General features: G+C 39.8%; 1 protein-coding gene across 2 annotated transcripts in view; it reads left to right on the top strand.

Moving 5' to 3' along the window:
• The window catches only part of RARB (retinoic acid receptor beta), a 670351-nt gene that overhangs the window by 568401 nt on the left and 82563 nt on the right, over positions 1-19387 (top strand). For both annotated transcript variants that reach the window (XM_019745272.3, XM_019745273.3), the window contains one exon: positions 6244-6385. In XM_019745272.3, coding sequence (XP_019600831.1) covers positions 6244-6385 — 142 coding nt within the window. The remainder of the gene's footprint in view (positions 1-6243; positions 6386-19387) is intronic.

Raw genomic sequence — 19387 nt, 5'->3', positions numbered from 1 at the left:
ATTGAAAAACATCTACATATAAATGGATCTGCGCAGTTGAAACCCATGTTGTTCAAGGGTCAATTGTACATCTTAGTATGCCCAAGAGATCCCACCACATCCACTCCAGTTAATTGGCATTTGAATGAATGAGTCAGTATGTGAATGAGTAAATACAGAGATGGCCTTTGGAATCATAAGAGTGTCTACCCACAATAGCCTATATTGTTCAGAGATTTAGAACAGGGTTCCAGCCTATTTGGGAATCTTTATTTAAATACAAAATGTATATTGGAAATTGTTCAGAAGAAAGCTTTGAAAAAAAGAGGTTTCTTCAGTAACCACAGATACCATTCATTGGGCACTCGTTATGTATCGGGGACGTCATGCTGACACTTTACATGTATTCCCTGATTGTGTACACTCAGTAATCCCATGAGGTAGATATTTTTATTATCTTCATTTTACAGATGAGAAAAACTTAGGCCTTAGTGTATGTAACTCTCTTAATATCACACAGATAGTTAGTGACAGAGTCAGAGTTCAAATCCACATATGCCCTGAACTAAAGCCTAATTCTTAATCACTAGGCCAGTATCTAAACTTACAAAAATCACCCTCTGAAGAAGAGGGGCAGAGAACATTATGTGTGATAACATATGAAAACTAGAAGGTGAAACAGGCTCCATGAATGGGAAAAAACAAAAAAGCAAGAATTAGAGCAATGTTTTGAGAGTATTGGAGGAGGGAAAGTGACTCAACTTCATCTCACATCAAAATAAGAAGGAAGTGAGATGAGCCACTTTTCTTTTCTCCATGTCCTCTATAGATTTGGGATTTGAGATTCGTGCATCAAGGGAATGATGAAGTTTGGAGTTTTAGGTATAGGAGAATATTGAGGTTTCAAAGAGATAGTTGCCTGTCCTTTTGATTTAGGATTGTCTCTGTACTCTATATAATAGAGGGTTAGTTAGAACAATGGTACATCATACCCCCAAAGGGAAGAGTAATGAGAAAGATAGGCATTCCGTGAGTATTCCTAAGACATGAATCATGAACCAGATGGCTCTAATGCATATATGGCCTTCTCTACCATATGAATTTTTTTCTGTCCCTTTTGGTTGGACCCCAGTTTTCTGATGGCAAGACTATAAGAGCGTGAGGTAAGAAAGAGAGAAAAAAATCCATGCTTAGAAAGCTGTTGACTTAGTTTGTGATGAAGGGCTATGATCTTGTTCTAAATTATTATAATGTTAGTTGTGCTACTGGTTTTGACTATCACAAGCAACAGAAGTCATGGCTAATCCATACACACCATGATTAGGCCACAGAAGTCATAGTTAATCAACAGAAGTCATGACTAATTAACAAGAGTCATGATTAGCCAATAGAAGTTATGATTAATAACAGAAAGCAGAGTTAACCAACACAAACCATGGTTAACCAACAGAAGTCCTGATTGACTAACCTGATTATAACTCAAATCAGTGGATATTCTGCTAACTTCATAGAAATCTGATTGCTTACTTTCTTAAGTACAGGTAATACCATCCTCAAGGAATACATTATTATTGAAGAATTTTTTTATGGAATTAAGGTATAATACATCCAGAACCATCCTTCTGGTTCTGGTTGTAGCTGAGGACTTTATCATTCATTCACTTATTCATTCATTCGATATTTATTTATTGAATAGACTGTATGTCAGGAAATTTCGCCCTAGCCCTCGGGATGTGTACCAATATAATTTTATTAGGTGTTGAAATATTGAACGACTTTCCTACCAGTTGTTTAATAGCCATTGTCTTGAGTCTTTCCTTCTTCTTACCCAAGTCCACTGTCTTGATTCCAGGGAAATCATAATCAACACGGCCCCCAAAAACATCTTGAAGCCCACCAACCTGCCTGCTTTAGTTTCAAGAAACTGGCACCCATGCTCATTATTTTCCTCTGTCAGGAAGGCTTGCATCCCAGCAAGGAAGATGTCACATGTGATGGTGGTACTGTGATACTTAAATGTGGAAATCCATAATGCCCATTCAGCTCCCTGAGGCAAAGGCTGGCATTCCCCTATGTCACCCACGTAGCCTCTGAAGTAGACAATACAATTTATTTTAGTGTATTGTATTTAAATACGAGTAGGTGTAATAGAGAAGGAAAAGCAAAATACCAAGGTTGCCTAGAAGAGGAAGTATTCATGTGTGTTTGGATCTATCAGAGAGAGCTTCCTGGATGAGGTGGCATGCATCTTGAAGGCCTAATAAAAATTTTCTGGGTTTACTCGGAAAAGGATGTTCTACGGATGTAAAAGAGTAAAATAATGGTATCAGCAACCCTGGACTTCATGTCAGAAAACCAGACCTAAAGACTTTCTGAAAACTCACAGCCGTGAGCTTATGGGTGTTATGTAAGCACTCCAGTTTCACTCCAGCCACAGATAATCTGCCTGAGGCCCCTTACAGAGATGTGTGATTATTCAGTTCCAACATAGATGTAAAAGCTATCTGAGAGTCCTCTTGTTGGTGTCTTGTAAGCTCTAGATTAGTCCCAAGAAATGGCCCTTTTTGCCCACACAGCTGGAGGGTCTCTCCTTCCTTAGTCTTCAAACACCACCTTTTCCTTGGCCATTTTCTTTGCCCACAGAGTCGCCCTCATTTTCAACTCTGAAGCTATCCCAACTCGTCACTCTCTGGGGATTATATATTGGAATCCCAGAAATCTATAGATGGACAGCATCTTAGAAATAAGCCACCCAGCCCTTCACTTAGGAGATGAGAGCTTAGCCCCAGGGCTGTGCCTTGTCCAAAGCCACAAAATGGTAATGAATGAGGAGGCTACAATGCAGACCTTAACTTCCCCCCCAGGGCTCTTCCTCTTCTGCCTCCCAACTCCTCTGTCCCCTTGGACCAAATCCTTCCTCTTTATATGCTTAGCTTTCAGTCATTCCTCCTCCAGATGTGTCTCTATGCATCTATTGGCTTTAAGAACTATTATACTTGCACACAGTACTTTAAAACTCATTTTTACATAGGAAAAGTTTTGGGTTATAGTTTTGGTTCCAAAGTATGAGTTTCCCAGTTTTAAGTGGGATGAATTCATGACTTTAAACCGCATTGATTTGCATAGTGAGAAACTTGTTTATTTTCTCTGAATTCCTCAAAGAGAAAGTCTCAAATCAGAGCTGATCCATCTCTAACACTTGCTTTACTCTCTTTTCAGCAAGGAGTTAGGAGGTCTGGGGGCTCCAAGCCTTTTAGCATATCCAGTGTCTAAAGACACTGAAATAACATCTGATTATTGTTTTGTTTGACTTTCATTTTGTTTGCTTTATGAGTGCCTTCTAATATTGACAGTTGGTGTTGGTATTCCAATGAAACAGGAGTTTAAAAGTTTTGAATAGTGTTAAACATAAAAAGAAGAGTCAACCTAAATACAAATATTAAGTAAATAGAAGGTAGGTGGCACGTAGCTATGGCACCACACACACACACGCACACACACGCGCACACACATACACGCACTAGGTTCTCAAAACAGTGGTCTAAGAGAAAGCTGGTTTCAGGTAACAATCCCCGTGTCTACTAGGGCGAAAGAGGATTTGTACAATGTAAACCTTTTTGGTCTCAGAGGGCATTTCTGTTTACCCGAGCCACGTATAAAAATAGCTCACAGCATATATTTTAGTCAGCAAGTATTCTATTCTACCTTGATGGAAATGATTTACTGAAACTTAGACCTCCAGTTGTAATCCAGCCAGATACCTGATTGGGAAAACCAAGAAGTCTTATTTTGTTTCTGCCGTCATTGTTACTCAACCACACTGACTGGGTAATTAGTGACATATAAAGTTCTTTAATTCTGTTTTCTTCTGTCATCTGAGCATCATGAGGTTGTTTTTCTGTCCTCTGCGGTCACTCACTAAGAATTTGCTGAACTGAATATTCAGTTTTTAATAAATGGTGGCGTCACCTTTGTCCATCCCTTAATTACTTCACACATGCGAAAAAGACTGGATCTTCCACGGTGTCAGTGTTTTTTTGGCACGAGAGCAATGAAGTTTTTGTAAAGTGAGCTTGTACATCTGGCAACCAAAAGTGTCCTGTAGGTTTTTTTTTTGTTTTTTTGTTCTTTTTTTCAGGAAAAGATGTGCTTTGAGGTGACCACTCTGCACAGATTCTCTTAGGGTTTCAAAGTATTTGTAACCTGTTATTTTAGATTCTGAGCATATTTGTAGCTGCAGAGGTACAAAAATAAACTGTTTTCTTGGAAAATGTGTGTGTCTGGGATGTGACAAGAGTTGCAGCCTTAACAAGATTTCCAGGCATTTACAGTTGAATCATGCCAGTAAAAATATGTTTATTTAGACGTTAAAAATCCTAGGGTGCCCACATAAATATCCTAAACAATGTGTGTTACATTGAACTTTCTTCACTAATGTGCTTTAGCTTTGAATGTTTTTAGCTCTGGCTCCTGGAGTGTTAGTGTATTACAGGGAAAGTTGAGCTCAGAGGGTGAGTCTTATTTGCTGTTCAGCTCATTTGGTGGTGTTCCTTACCTTCAAGAGAATTGTTTCTGATGTAGGTAAAAGTCACATCTCAATTGAGAATGTAAAACTCCTTACTTTTAACACTAATAGCAACAGAGAGGTATTTGTTGGGCAAATACCAAAGAGTGGGAAGTCAGCTGGTATACCCTCCACTTCCTGTTCATTCATCTGTGTATTTAACAAGCATCGCTGGATTGTCTGTGGCCTGCAAAGCTGTATGATGGAAATGGGAAGGACAAAGACAGGCCCAGAACCCTGTGCTGATGGAGCTGAAAGCCTGCTTTATTTCATTGGTATTTCACAAAAATCAGGGTAGCTTTCCTCTTTCGTCAAAATATAATTTTCAAAGAGTTAAAAAAAAGTAATTCATTCAAATATTCAGAAAGCACACATTGCAGACTTGTTTAACTCATTACTGAGGGAACCAGTAGGATGACAAAGCTGGTTCAAAGGAGGATATGAAAAAAATATCTAGGTAGGTAGATAAGTTGGATGGATGGATGGATGGATGGATGGATGGATATGTAGATATAGATAATTAGATAGATAGATGATAGATAGATAGATAGATAGATAGATAGATAGATAGATAGATAGATAGATGATAGAATGAAAGGAAAAAAGAATGGTGGAATAAGATTGCAAATTTAGATACAAAACTGGTATCTAAACTGTTTTACTGTCCTGTGAGGCAGTAAAACAGTAATTTGGGGGGTTATATTGCAACGGAGCAGAAATCCTTTTGCATCTATATTAAACAAATAATATTTGTAATTTACCAGTCTTCTACAGTCCATATAGAGTCTGGGTCCAATCAGTAGTAAATAGGTGCAAACAAAGTTGTATTTCTCAAGAACGTTAGATGACTCTTAGGTATGCTTGTCAGTCAGTGCTGTAGTACAGTACTGCCTGATAGAACTTCCTGCAGTGATGAAAATGTTCTGTATACGTGCTGTGCGGTGTGGTAGCCACTGGCCACATGTGGCTATTGAGCATTAGAAATGTAGCTAGAGCAAATGAGGAACTGAAATTTCAATTTTATTTAATTATTATTAATTTTGATTTAAATCGTCACCTATAATTAGTGGTTATTATATTGTCAGATATAATAATTGTCTGACATGTTAATGTCAGATCTAACATGACATTACTGGGCAATAACTTTTCTGCCTTGTTTCCTGGGTAATGTTTTTCTAAACATTTTGTAAATTAAATCATATTAATATTTTAAATAATGTAATAGGAGCTGAATATGTAAAAGAACTCAGAGATGACTTTTTTAAAAAGACCTAATTCTTTCATTAATCAAATAATTTCTTTTGCAAATGTGGTGCCTTTTATATTGGGTTTCTTAATGGTGGACTCAACCTGAAATCATTCTGGCCAGTAAGGTAGCTGCTTATGAAAGTAAGCCTGTTTGGAGGGAACCCAACTCTGCATTATGTTCTCCAAGTAAATCAGCTCGGTATTAATTTTCTTTAAGCAAGATAATAACAGTTATGTCTAGTTTTGATTAAAAGGGGCTTTCTGGTTTGCAAAAAAGGGAGAACTGACTATTAATATTCCACAAGGATTTTAAGGCTTAAATAAGTTAACTTTTCTGCTGCCATCACTTCATTACTTAAAATGAGCAATCAATGCATTGATAAGATTGGCTTTGATTTCTCATGAAGCTCAGTAGTTTTACTTAGTTTTCTCATCTTCTTGTTTGCTTGCAGGGGTTTTTCCGCAGAAGTATTCAGAAGAACATGATTTACACTTGTCACCGAGATAAGAACTGTGTTATTAATAAAGTCACCAGGAATCGATGCCAGTACTGTCGACTCCAGAAGTGCTTTGAAGTGGGAATGTCCAAAGAATGTAAGTGGAGCCTCAACATTTTTTTTCCTATTTGCCTTATCTATAAAATATGATTTGCTCAGCTTCTAAAATCAAGTCGTGGAGAACGTCAGCATGTGGAATTTTGACATGACACTAATGATATATTGCCAAGGGTAGGTGTAAGCAGAGATGACATGAAAACAGAATAACTGTGGGGATTTTCAGATAAAACTTGAGTGGCAATTGGTGAAAAGATAGCAGTTGGGTGTCGTGGATGGCAGGTTTGTATTCCAGAGCAGTTACTAACTCACTGTGTATTTCAGAGCCATTCATACAACAAGAAGAACATTTTAGTAAATTAAAAATTAGTGATCCCTAAACATCTGATAATGGAGATTTGAAATAGGCATGCTTTAACACAGGTAGAGTATATGCACCACAAAAATTTCATTCTTACATTCTCTCTTCGTGAATAAGAAAGTGACAGACAAATGGCTTGATTCAGGCAGCTCTAGAAAGATGGAGGGATATGTGCCAGGTGAAGCACTGACTGGGATTGCTGCTTCTTCATTCATCCCACCACTTGGGTATCTGGCGAAGGCAAACTGTGAATGGGGCACTGGGCTAGATGCTGTGAAGGGACCCCTGAGATGTTTGAGATATGAGCACTGCCTTCTAAGAGTGTGAGATGAAAAGCCAAGTACCTCAGTTATGATCCTACAGTTGTGTTTGAAGACTTGTTACAGGTTAATGGCTCTTGGGTTTTGGAAGTGGGAAATGTGGCCATTGGAGGAAGACTGACTGAGAAGGGACAGCCTGATAGCCAACCAGCATTGCTCTGAGGGTGGCCAGCAGTCATATTAGTTCTTTCTGCTAGAAGCTACTACTTGGGATGTTTCTTGGTGGCCTGTCCAGCATCCTAACTGTACCTAAAGTTTAATTCATTTTTCTACCTCTTGGCTTTCTACACTTCAGAGAAAACTTCAGGGTTGGGATCAACTCAGTGGATTCAAGTCAATTAGCATATTCTATGTCCCAGCCACAGTCATTTTGTTCATTGTGTGAACCTGTAACCCAGGCTGGTCCAATGAGAATGAAATCAAAATTCAAGTTTATGATCCATAAAAAAATAAATAAAAAACAATTAAAAATAAAGGTAAATTAGACTTCATCAAAATTAAAAATGTCTGTTCTCCAAAAGACACTAAAATTAATGAAAAGACAAGCCACAGACTAGGAGAAAATATTTACAAATCACGCATTTGATAAAGGTGCTCTAGAATATATAAAAACCTCTGAAAACTCAATAATAAGAAAGCAAATAACCCAATTAAAAAAATAGCCAGTCTTCTTCCAAAATGCCAAGATTATGCAAGACAAAGATAGACTGAGCAACTGTTCCAGATTCAAAGAGCCATAACAACTAAATATAATATATAATCTAGATTGGATCTAAAAGCAGAGGGAAAAGAGCTATAAAGGACATTATTGTGACATTTTAGTGAAATTTGAATATGGACTGTAGATTAGAATACAGCATTGTATCAACTTTAAATTTCCTGACTTTGATCATTGGGCTATTGTTATATAAGAGATTATTCTTATTCTTGATGTCTGCAACTAACTGACCATGATTCACAAAAATGTGTGTGTGTATAGAAAGAGAGAGAGAGAAAGAAAATGTAGCAAAATATTAGGAATTGTGACTCTGGAAGGAGGGTATACAAGAATTCTTTGTACTATTCTTGCAACTTTTTAGTGAATTTGAAATTTTATCAAAATAAAATTACCAAAACCAAGCAAGACTCATGCTTAGAATATTAGGACAGAAGTGCCTTCCCTTCCAACGTACATGAATATGGAAGCAAGTAGCCACCAGTATCCCTGGTAGCTGTCTTCCACCCCTAAAGGAAGTTAGCTGTAGGACAAAGCAGGCACTGTGGATGGAAGAGGGGAAAGAGAAATGTCACCCTTGCAATGATGCAATGACTGGCATCATTGAATTGCTAAACCAACTGACCTGGAAACCTCTGCTTCCAGATCATTTTGTTGTATTTGTTGAGAAGTACCCATTAAGGCTGTTGGGGTTGGGATCTTATTCATAGTTAGGGTCCTGATGAACACAAATGGACTGGGTCATCAGATAAGAAAGCATCCTGCATGTGCCATCCCTTCTGGGAGGGTCTTTTTCCTCTGGATGTTTCTATCTGTACATGATATGTCAGTTGACCATATTTCAGCCAGGTCTCTTTGATCCCTCCAAACTTTAGAGCTATTGAATCACTTAAAAATCAGTGAATGTGAAGATATGAAGCTAATAGTCACTTAGCTCAGACCCCAGATTCTACCATTGAAACAAAGCATGATATTGACCTGAAATCGCTAGATTATTTATACGTGTAAGTGGGACTCACAGGCTGATCACCTGATGCTCCATTTTTGGTCTGACATTCTGTAGACATGGATATCACACTGTAGTTCTGTGGGAGAATTTCAGTTCAGGCTGAAATTATAAATGAGTAAGCCAGATGTGGACTCAGGGAAAATCAGTACTTTTGCATTTATTTTGTGTGGGCTGGAGACCCATTTCCTGCTTACATTACTTAAAACCCATATCCTGCTGCTCTGTAAAAACTGGCAGCTTGGTTGGCAATTAAAAAAAATAATGTTTACACCCACAGAGAAACTCTAGTTTCAACCCTAAAGGAACTTATCACCTTAATTAGACTTAAAAATATAGAAATGGGAAGAAAATGGGATCATTATGCCGAAGTACACAAAAATAAATATATTTCCTTAGAAGGAAATTGAAGGGGAAGAAATAAACAGTTGAAGTATAGGGACTGAGGGTTTAACAGAATATTTTTAAAGTTGAAACAGAAGGAAACAGGAACATATGAGAATCAGTAACCATTGATACCACAGTGTACGCAACTGAAAGGAACCCAAGAATAATAGAGACTCATAGAAAGTTAGAACTGAAAAGGGATCTCAGAGGTTGATTTTCACTCACCTCTCTCATTTGATATATAAGTACACTAGGACCCAGAAAGATGAAACGGGTTTTTCCAGAAATCTCTGACTGGCTAAAGACAGACCAAGGTTACAATTCAGGCCTGCCACCGCTCCTTGCCGTGCTTTCTCTGCAACACCAAGATTAGCAAGATTTGCATTCAGTTCTAGCCACAAGTTCAGGTCAATTCATTGGTATGTGTCAGAACTCTTTAGCTGTTAGTGACAGAAAACCCATCTCAAACTGGCATTAGCTAAAGTGTGTAACTGCATGTAACTAAACAGTCCAGTGTAACACAACTGGATCCAAGAGCCCACGTTCATTTTCAAGGCGTTGTTCCTCTGTCTCTCACAGTTGTTTTTGCTATGTTGGTTTTGTTTCTGGGAAGATTTTCCCCATGGCTAATAAAGATGGCTACAGCAGCTCCAGTCCAATAGTCTACCCAGCAATAAGAGAGAGGGTCAGACCTGACCATTCTGTCAGTGCCTAGGGACCAATTCTCAGTGGCCTAACTTTGGTCATGTGTCCCTCTATGAATAAGGTTATGATCTTGGAGGTGTAATACAATCAAACATAGCCAACCCCTGAGAAAGACCCAGAAGGAGTCTCAATTGGCAGTTTTAAAGAGTAATACAGAAGTTCAGTCAAGACCCTCTAGTGGACATTCCTACCATGGCACAGCAAAGTCTGGGACCCGAAGAAATCTCTCAGGTTCCTTCTGTCTCTAAGGCTTTGTGAGTCTTTGACTTTCAGATGAGAAGCTATTGCTAACTAGCCGTCTCCACCCCAGGTTCAGAAGGCCTCAGATGAGGTGGATAGTCATTAAGGGGTAGCATGTAGCAGCATTAATAACCTTGTTTCTGTAGGAAAATGACCTTTTGAATCCAACTCTCTCATAACTTGGAGATAGTCTGTATAGAGCCTTTCTGTTCTGATGAATTGGACTGTTTGCAACTATCATCTTTCTAAGAGTCTTAGAGGGTGAGAGGGAGAAAGAAGAAAAGAAGGAAGGAAGGAAAGAAAGAAGGAAATGAGAGAAACCTAAGAAGTATATTACAGTAATAGCTAACATACGGTGTTTCCTATGTGCCAGGCACTGGGTTAATCTCTTTAAATACTTTCTCCAGTTTGATCCTCCCAACAACCCTATATTCCTTCTCTTCCCCTTTTTTGGGGACAGATGTGGAACTTGAGGCACTGAGAGGTTAATTAGCTTACTCAAGGTAACACAGTAAGGGGCAGTCCTGGGATTTAGACCCAGGTAGTAAGACACACTGAATGCTATAAAAAGCAGCTTTTCAAACTCTGTGTTCCCTTTTCAACTCTGCTTTATTGGCAGGGGTTAATAAAATAATAATCACACCCCTGGCTCTATATTAGAGATATACCCCCTGGAAAATCATGTGCAAACTTAATTTTTATAGATCAAATTTGATTTTAAATGAATAAAAAGATTTACTAGTAAAAGAAATCCTTTAGTGTAGCCCATCAGAAAAGCATGAATATTTCTTCATTTTTCTGTTCTGTAATGCTGGTTGGTATACCTTATATTTTCCAAGGGCTTTGCCCAGCTAGGGGAGCCTTTTTACAGAGGAATAGCTATTTGTCAGAGCATGGAATTTGAAAGCGGTAACAGCCAAGTAAAAAAAAAAAATCGATTTTCAGCAGCATTCTAAAAGTGGTACAAAAATTTATGAAGAACTTGGGAAGAAGGCAAAGGAAGCAAAATGACTCAAAGTTGAGGGATGAACTTGTGCTGGTGGGGTGGAAGGCTTGTAACGATGTCAGCAAAGGCGCGTGCGTGGCTAAACCCTAAAATAAAAACAAGAAATAAAAAAGAGAAACAATAAATAAAGGCATAAAATTTGGGAGTGTGAAAGAGATGTCTGGACAAGCTTATGATGCAGATGAACAGCTAATTGTCCATGCTGCAGAAGGAGAAGTTTTAAGACGATGCTGCTCAGAGACCAGGATTATAGCTAGCATGACCAAAGGCATTTGAGTTACAGAAATTCAAATGAATAGTTCAAATCTGTAAAGCCAGGGACCAGGAATTTTTTCAAAAAGAGCCTGGTAGAAAAAGATGTTTTTGTCTTTGTGGGCCACATGATTTCTCTCAATCACTCAACTGTGCCGTAGCAAAAAAAAAAAAAAAAAAGGCGCAGCCATAGAAAATATATAAAAATCAAGTGTAGCTGTGTTCCAATAGAACTTTATTTACAAATATAGGTGAAGGGCTAGATTTGGCCCAGAAGCCATCGTTTGATTACTTCTGTTTTAAGTGGCCCATCCAACGTCCAAGTATGCCACTGATGGCTGCTCTGTGATCGCATCTCTAGCTCCCATTTCTCATCCACTCATCGCCTACTAATAGATACCCCAGCTTCCAGCCGTGCTGACCCACCGCCTCATACCTCCATATTTCTGCAGAGGCTGTTCCATGGAATTTGGCTTCCAACTCCTGGTTAAGCTGAGCCCAGGAGCCTGCTAAAATGTCGCTTCCTGTTTGAAGCCTCCGTTGGACCTCACCACACTCTAGGCAGTTATTCGTTTTTCCCCTGGTGTCCCTATAGTGCTTTGAACTCAGCTCTATGAACCACAGACTGTATTACAGTGTGACTCCTCACACACCAGTGAGGCTCCCTGGCTTGCTTATGAACTCCTAAAAGGCAAGCATTGCGTCTTCCTCACTCTGTAGTCCCAGTTAGTCTGATGCTTTGCTCAGTGAAATTAGATTGGCTACGTGGTTAAATTGCGGCTATTTTAAAAGACAGCCAAATCCAGCATCTCCCCAGCTTTACTTTCTGACACAAAACACAAGCTGTCTGACACAAAACAATTCTGGGTGTGCATCAATTCAACTCTCATTCATTTGCTTTTCTGATCTGGGCCAGAACAAGTTATTCAACTTCTCTGGGTCTGTGTTTTCTACCAGGATACGAGGACTAATAGCCCAGGCATGATGTGAGAATTGATGCTTTTAATCCTGTTTAGACAACAGTGTTTCTACAATCTGCATCCTTTTGCCAATTCCCTCCCCTGGAAGACATTAGATCCTCTGGTGTGTTTGCTATCGAAAATGGTTGAACTGAGCAGGCATCTTGTATAACTGTGCGTGGCAAAAGCCCAGTTAAGGTGGAGCGGCTAAAATGGACAAGTGGTGGGGTTTGGGACTCACTTTTGGCTATCAAACCTTGGCTATCAAGTTGCTCACTGACAAAAGGAGGGGAACCAGGGATAGGATAGACAGTGGGGTCTGGAGGCCAAAGGAAAATGGAAGATTAAGAATTAGGCCAGAATCAAGACTTGTGTGCTGTGATGAAGGGGTAGTGGGCCCTGGATGCTTCTAACATTTGAATAGGTTACCATAGTTCTCTGCCCTTCTAGGTGGGGTCCATCCCATGTCTGGAACAAAGATACTATGGAACGTCTTGTGGCTGCCAGTCCCATTCCGTTCCTTTTCTTTCTGAAAACCACTGGACATTAATTCACAAAGGAACCTCTTCAGATTGCTCTTTGAGCTTATGTTTATGTGGCCCATGCCTTTGACTGGTGGGCAAAACGTGTCTTTGATTTTGTTTGAGTATGCTGATCAGCGTTTATTTCATAGCATTTTTTCCTATGGCAGTTTCATAAGTGTATTTGTAGAATAGAGCAATTGAATAATCTCTGAATTTAAGAGTCCCTAAGCACTCATTGACACCTTCTCATTTGGGGCGTATTGAGCTTAAAAACAGCTTTTTATAAAGTCTCTAAATTCCGATTTATACTTTAGACATGAACATCCCCATGGATCGATTGGATGGAATGAATGTGCTTTGTACGGATGCTTCGAGACTTCCACAAGAGATTTCTGTTGTTCTGAGTTTCTTTCCTTTCCCCTTTAATGTGAAACTTACATTAAAATAAACCTTTTGGATTAAAGGCACTTAACCTCAGTTAAAATCACTTTTGTTGGTGCACAAATTATATTGATGTGCTCATTGGTTCTACAGCTGAATTTTACTGGCTTAATAATGAGGAAATTCATATTGTAGGTTGCCCTGTGTACTTGGGAAATTACATAAAAATCATCATCAGGGCACTTAATGTCTTTCTAATTTTAGTTTATTTCTTCATTTATTCCCGAGTTACATCCTTGCCTGTTACTGTGTTTCCAAGGTTTGCTGTGATCGTTTTTGTTCTGCTCACCAGAGATGTGCATTCACCCCCCCACTTTCTCCTTTGGCCCCTCCACACACAATACCTAAAGAGCCCCCCCCAAAAAAAAATTAAATAGAAGGCTGGGAACTTCATATTTTTAATATTTAAAAATGTCATCAGAGCTGGAAACTGAAAATCTGCTGTCCCTCCCCATTTGCCAAATGTTAATGTTTTTCTGCATCCACCTGGGAGATTAAAACAAAAAAATTTCTTTTGGGCACCGGCAGCCCAGTGAAGTCAGTGACACTGTGGGACTTGAAGCCCATTAACACTTAGGCTGCAAAGGAAGTATTAAAATTCTTTCAGCTTTACTAACACATTTCTCCTTGCAGCCTGTCTCCTGGAAAGGGGACACTCAGCACATTCTCACCTTAGAAAAAGGAGAAATTTCCATTACACAATGGGACAGAGCAGAAGAAGGAACAAAAGGCTTTGGAGGTAGCATGACCTGAGTTCAAATCTGGCCCTACTGGACTTGTCTCATCTTGGGCAAGATGTGCAATGTTGCTTTTACGTGGGACAAACTAACCTGCAGCAGGGACATTATCACAGCAACCTTGCTGGATTGTTTTGTACATTGGACATTATGAGGACAATGCATTGAGCATTATGGTTGGCACACAGTAGGTGCTAAATAAATGATAGCTGTTCTCTCAAATTCTTCCTCTAGTGGTGATACAAGATCTGTTGTGTGCTCTTGTTGCTGCTACCACAGCTGTTTTTTATTTTCATAATAAGCCTTCATCCCCCTTCAGGAGAAGAGTGTCAGACAGAAGCTCTATTTGTTTTGAATTGTTTATAAGGCCACAGTGTAGGTGTACAGTCCCAATATTAAGTCACAGCATTCAAAGTAAAGCTTGAAGGCATAGTTTCCAAAATAAATATCCACCTTTCACAGCTACTATAAACTGGGAGGCAGATCTGCCCGGAGATGCTGAAACATGTGTAATCAGAGAATGGGACGGGATCTTGGTATCGTGGAACCCAACGCCATGGGGAAAACCAAACTGGGGTGTTAGAAAGGACGCCTGGCCCCCTTCCTGCATCAGTTAGCTCAGGGTGAGGCCACTGGGGTCTCCCAGGTGGTGCCAAACCCATACTGAGTTGCTGAGGAAGAAAAGTCTCCCTCCCTCCCACCCTCCTTCCTTCCCATCATCCACTTCTTTCATTGCCCATTTGGGAGGAAGGCCAGGTAGGACATCAGTGATAATAGGATAGTTGATGGTCACAAATTCTTTGCCAACAGCGAGCCTCCCAAGACTTCAGGTCATCCCATGTGGCAGGTAAGATAGGAATAGTTTTATTATCTTTAGTGTCCTGAGATTCAGAGAGACTAAAGACCTACCTAAAGTTACACTGCTGGCTTAAACCTATGGGTCCTACCTAATTCCAATTCCCAGTATATACACAATGGAGTTCTTCTGTGATTTTAGTGCTACACAGTTTTCAGTACCGTGTTTCCCTGAAAATAAGACCTATCCTGAAAATCAGCCCTAGTTAAGATCTCAGCCAGGTGGACACATTGAGTACATTATGACGATGTTCCAGGAGAAGATGACATGACTGTATTTGAATAAATGTAGATTGTTGTATATGAAAAAATAAGACATTCCCTGAAAATAAGCCCTAATGGAGCAAAAATTAATATAAGACCCGGTCTTATTTTCAGGGAAACACGTGGTATCTTCACCTATCTTTGCTCCCAAATCATATTTGCATACATGATTTGATTTGATATATATACTAGTTTAATACATTATTTCCCCAAGTGTAAATTCTGCACACAGTGGTATGAGACATAATTTTAGGAAGTATTGAATTTAGCATAGAATAATATTAAATCATACAGTGATAAAGTTATTCCCTTTTCAATATTTAGTCTTTTTATTACCAATGAGAAAATCTCAGTTTGATGCCAGAACAACCTTAATTAATACCTCTTGAAACTTTGCTAATCTCCTTTTTTATGCAGAGAGAGGACAGGCAACCATAGTAGTCACGACTAAATTGTATTTGTTTCAGAGTTATGCAAACTGTTTCTTAAATGTCCAGATAGTACATATTTTAGGTTTTGCAGGTCATTTGGTATTTGTTGCAAATACTTGACTCTACCATTGCAACGTGAAAGCTTCATGAACGAGTATGGCTTTGTTGCAATAAAACTTCGTTTACAAAAACAGGCAATCGACCTGAAAACCCTGATTCTTTTCCACCCTTACCTCCTCTTTGTGGAAAATGAAACTATTTTTCTCTCTGTAGTAGTACTATAAAATTCTCTAAATTTTATTTAAGCAAAAAAATCCATTTAGACAGAAATCATATGAGCATAGTGACCTGTGAGTATGTGAAAAACCGCGACGGTAGTACTGGAAGGAAACTTTGAGAAAATCTGTTTTTCTGTGTTAGCTGGTAAAGTGTAATAGCGCAGAGTCTGGGGAATCCTCAGCCCCCTCAGAGCCCTTGTAATGCCTCAGTTGTTGGCCAGTAGCCCACTAACCTGCCTCTGGCTTGCTTGTGCCTCTCACCCCTTCTCCCATCCTGAGGTGTGCACAACTCAAATATGGGCAGCTGGGTCTTGCTTTTCTTGGATCCTCAGGGTACAATGAAGGGTCGATGAATGAGTGGATCTGTCAGTGTGGGATTCAAGCATCCAGGCAAAAGAGTGGAGGGAATATGAGGAACGAGGGAGATCTCCGGCTGCACTGTTTCCTCCCCGTTCTGAAGACTGGCTGGTAGTGGCTTACAGCACAGACTTGAGGGGCAGTCTGTATTCAAAGCAGACCTCTCTTTACTTAGTTCTGTGTCATCTTGAGTATGTTATTTAACATCTCTGTGCCTCCAGTTCCTTCTCTAAGAATAGTACCTACCTCATATGGCTATTAGGAGGAATAAAGGAATGGACTTATGGTAAGAACTAAAGACATTTCTTAGCTAAGTGTTAGCTCTCGTTCCTCTTCCTCCTGCTCTGATAATGACCCATTGTGGCCTTCAGAGAATGGCCTATTTCATCATGGATATGGTCCTTAGCAACTGTACAGAACAGCTAATGCTCCTCCCAGCCCAGTGGTCCATTTACTCAAAACAAGAGGTATTGTTAAATTTGACATTTGTCCTTGGGGGGCTCAGATGTAGCACCCACAAAGCAAAGTGTCAGCTCTGAGCCAGATGATCCCATGCTGGGATTCATGGCCCTTCAGAATCAGCTCCACGTGTATCAGCATGGGCAGGGCCCTGCACAGCTGGCTCAGCCTGCTGCAGCCTGCCCAGGACATTGTCGCGTTCTGCTAAATGCTGCCCCACACACGCGCACACACACACACACACATTGAGTACACAGCATGCGCGGTCAGTCATGTGATATGGCCTCAGGGTGTGCGTGCTGTTCTCTCTGCCTGGGATGCCCATCCCCTACTCTCCCACCCTGCTCATCCTTCAGGTCATACCTCTCCTAAACACACACACACACACACACACACACACACACACACACACACACTTCTCTAGCCACAGAGCTGGTGTGACTCACTCTCACTTCTCTACAGTGTGACACATTCATGGCACCTCTGTTGGGTGACTTTGAAAGTCAAACTTGTGTTTAAGTCCAGGAGATGGGTAGGGTGTGTATGTGTGTGTGTGTGTGTGTGTGTGTGTGTGTGTGTGTGTGTCTGAGAGAGAGAGAGAGAGAGAGAGAGAGAGAGAAAGAGAGAGAGAGAGAGAACAAAAACACACAGATGTGTCTTAAGGACAGGCACAGTATCTCATTCTTATCTGGGTTCTCAACGATAAGCCCAACGCCTTGTACTTCATTGAAATTTATTAAATGGACCAGAGGAAAAGAGTACTTGAGGATTAAAAATTCTGAAGCAGGAACTTTCGCCTGATCTTTCCAAGAGTTAGAGATTTGAATTAGGTCCCAATGACATAATGTGAGTGTTTTTGCCTTTTCCATTTTGCCGTCTTCTCTAATTTTGCACCATATGAATGATACTAGCATAGTCCCCCTTTTAATGACATGAAGTCTTGACCTTGTTTGTTCCATGGGAGACGTAACCAGATAGAGTTTGTAATAGGTTGTAACAGAGAAGATTTGTTTTCTCTCAAAACTATACACACCTACACACTCTATTTCTTCAAATCTATAATTTGTTAAGGCACACTATTATGTACCACTAAAAAGAAAATGGCAGCCATTAAACTAAGACACACGGAAGATTGTAAAACAGGTGGCAATTTCGGAGAGGGACAACAGGAGAAGCCAAATATCAGCCCTGTAAGAAAAGGAAGCATCTCACATTCTAGACTGGAAATATTCTATGTTTTCATCTTGAGCTATTTTTCATTCTGCTTTAAATAGACATTGATAAAACCTCAGTGCCCAAAGACAATCCCCAGCACAGAGCGCTGGCTGAATAAATATGCAAGTACTTCTAAAATAGCTGGCAGAGAGCCCTTTGTTTGGAAACAAATGTCTCCTTGAAAATAGCAACCCGAAATTCTCTTGCAGTCCCTGTGTTCCGGGGCGATGAACATGGCCCTTTAAGTACCTTCTCCCAGTGACAGCAATTCTCTGGAGGGTGGCTACCTAAATTGCTCAATAAATCCATGCATAGAGTGCGGTCTGGAATTTGCTCTTCTTGGAGTGGTAGTGAGCACTTAAACCGTCTCTCCTCTCCCTCTGCCCTCAGAAAATATTAACTATCACAGTCAGGTTATTTTTCTCATCCTTCTCCCTTTAAAGCTGGAAAAGAAAGCATTGATCAATTATCCGATGAACTAGATTAATGGAAACAGGCATCATTTTAGTACTGGAACCCAGTAGAAAGAACACCCTCTTTTCTCAAGAGAAGGAGAGTGTGTGTCACAAGCACACACTTAATTGTTCCAACATTTTATTTTACCAACATAAAATATCCCCATGATTTTTAAAAAACTCAGGTTGTTTTGTTTTCAAAGTGATTTTAGGACAGAAATATTTTGATGTTGGAGAAGGCAACCCTCCCCACCCCATTTTTCTTTGCTTGAGGGAACATTTTTTTAATAAAAAAGATCACTTAGTCAGACCTATAAACATTATTTGGATTCAGTAACATTGTTTAAATATTAAAATAGAACTAAGGGATTCCATTGGTGTTTCAAAATGGACCCACTAAGAAGCCAGACATGATAATAAAGCCCTTTCAAAGGGAAAGATGAAAGTTGCTTCTAGTAAACTCTGTTGACTCAGGGATTTAATGAGGACAGGAAGAGAATCAAGTGCAAAATGTAATGAGTGAAGGATTCCCACTTTGTGTCCTGAAAGTGTCGGGGAAAAGCACTTGAGCAATTTCAAACTGAATGGAAACTTGGCTGTGGTGCTCATGGACTTTGAGATCTCAGAAATGTGGAAATATGCAGACTCAGAATATACTCCCCGCCCCCCCCGCCCCCCCCCCCCACCAATGGATACAGCCCAGTGAGTTATTTCAGGAAGAGAGACATCAGGGCTTCCTCCCACAGGCTTTTAGGGCCAAGTAAACACTGGGAGATGACTTTCCCCACATTCCTCAGGATGATGATGGTATCCAGCTCTACAGAATCCAAAGCCCCATTTTGTTTTCACAAATAGTGCCTTTTGCATGGCTCTGTATTGCTGGATAATAATTATTTCCATCAAATTGAAATGTGGTGCTTTACTCCACCAGAAAGGCTAACATTAAAAGGCCCAACAATACCAAGTGTTGTTGGCAAGATATGAAGCAAGTGGAACTCTTATACGTTGCTGGTGGAAGTATAAATCAAGCCAAAGTTTGGAAAACTGGCAATACCTCCTAAAGCTAAACGTACAA

The sequence above is a fragment of the Rhinolophus sinicus genome, chromosome 5 (assembly GCF_057876585.1).
Source record: "Rhinolophus sinicus isolate RSI-liver-muscle chromosome 5, RSI-T2T, whole genome shotgun sequence".
NCBI lineage: Eukaryota > Metazoa > Chordata > Mammalia > Chiroptera > Rhinolophidae > Rhinolophus > Rhinolophus sinicus.
Note: the sequence above shows the minus strand (reverse complement) of the source record. Positions and strands in the feature narration are given on the sequence as shown.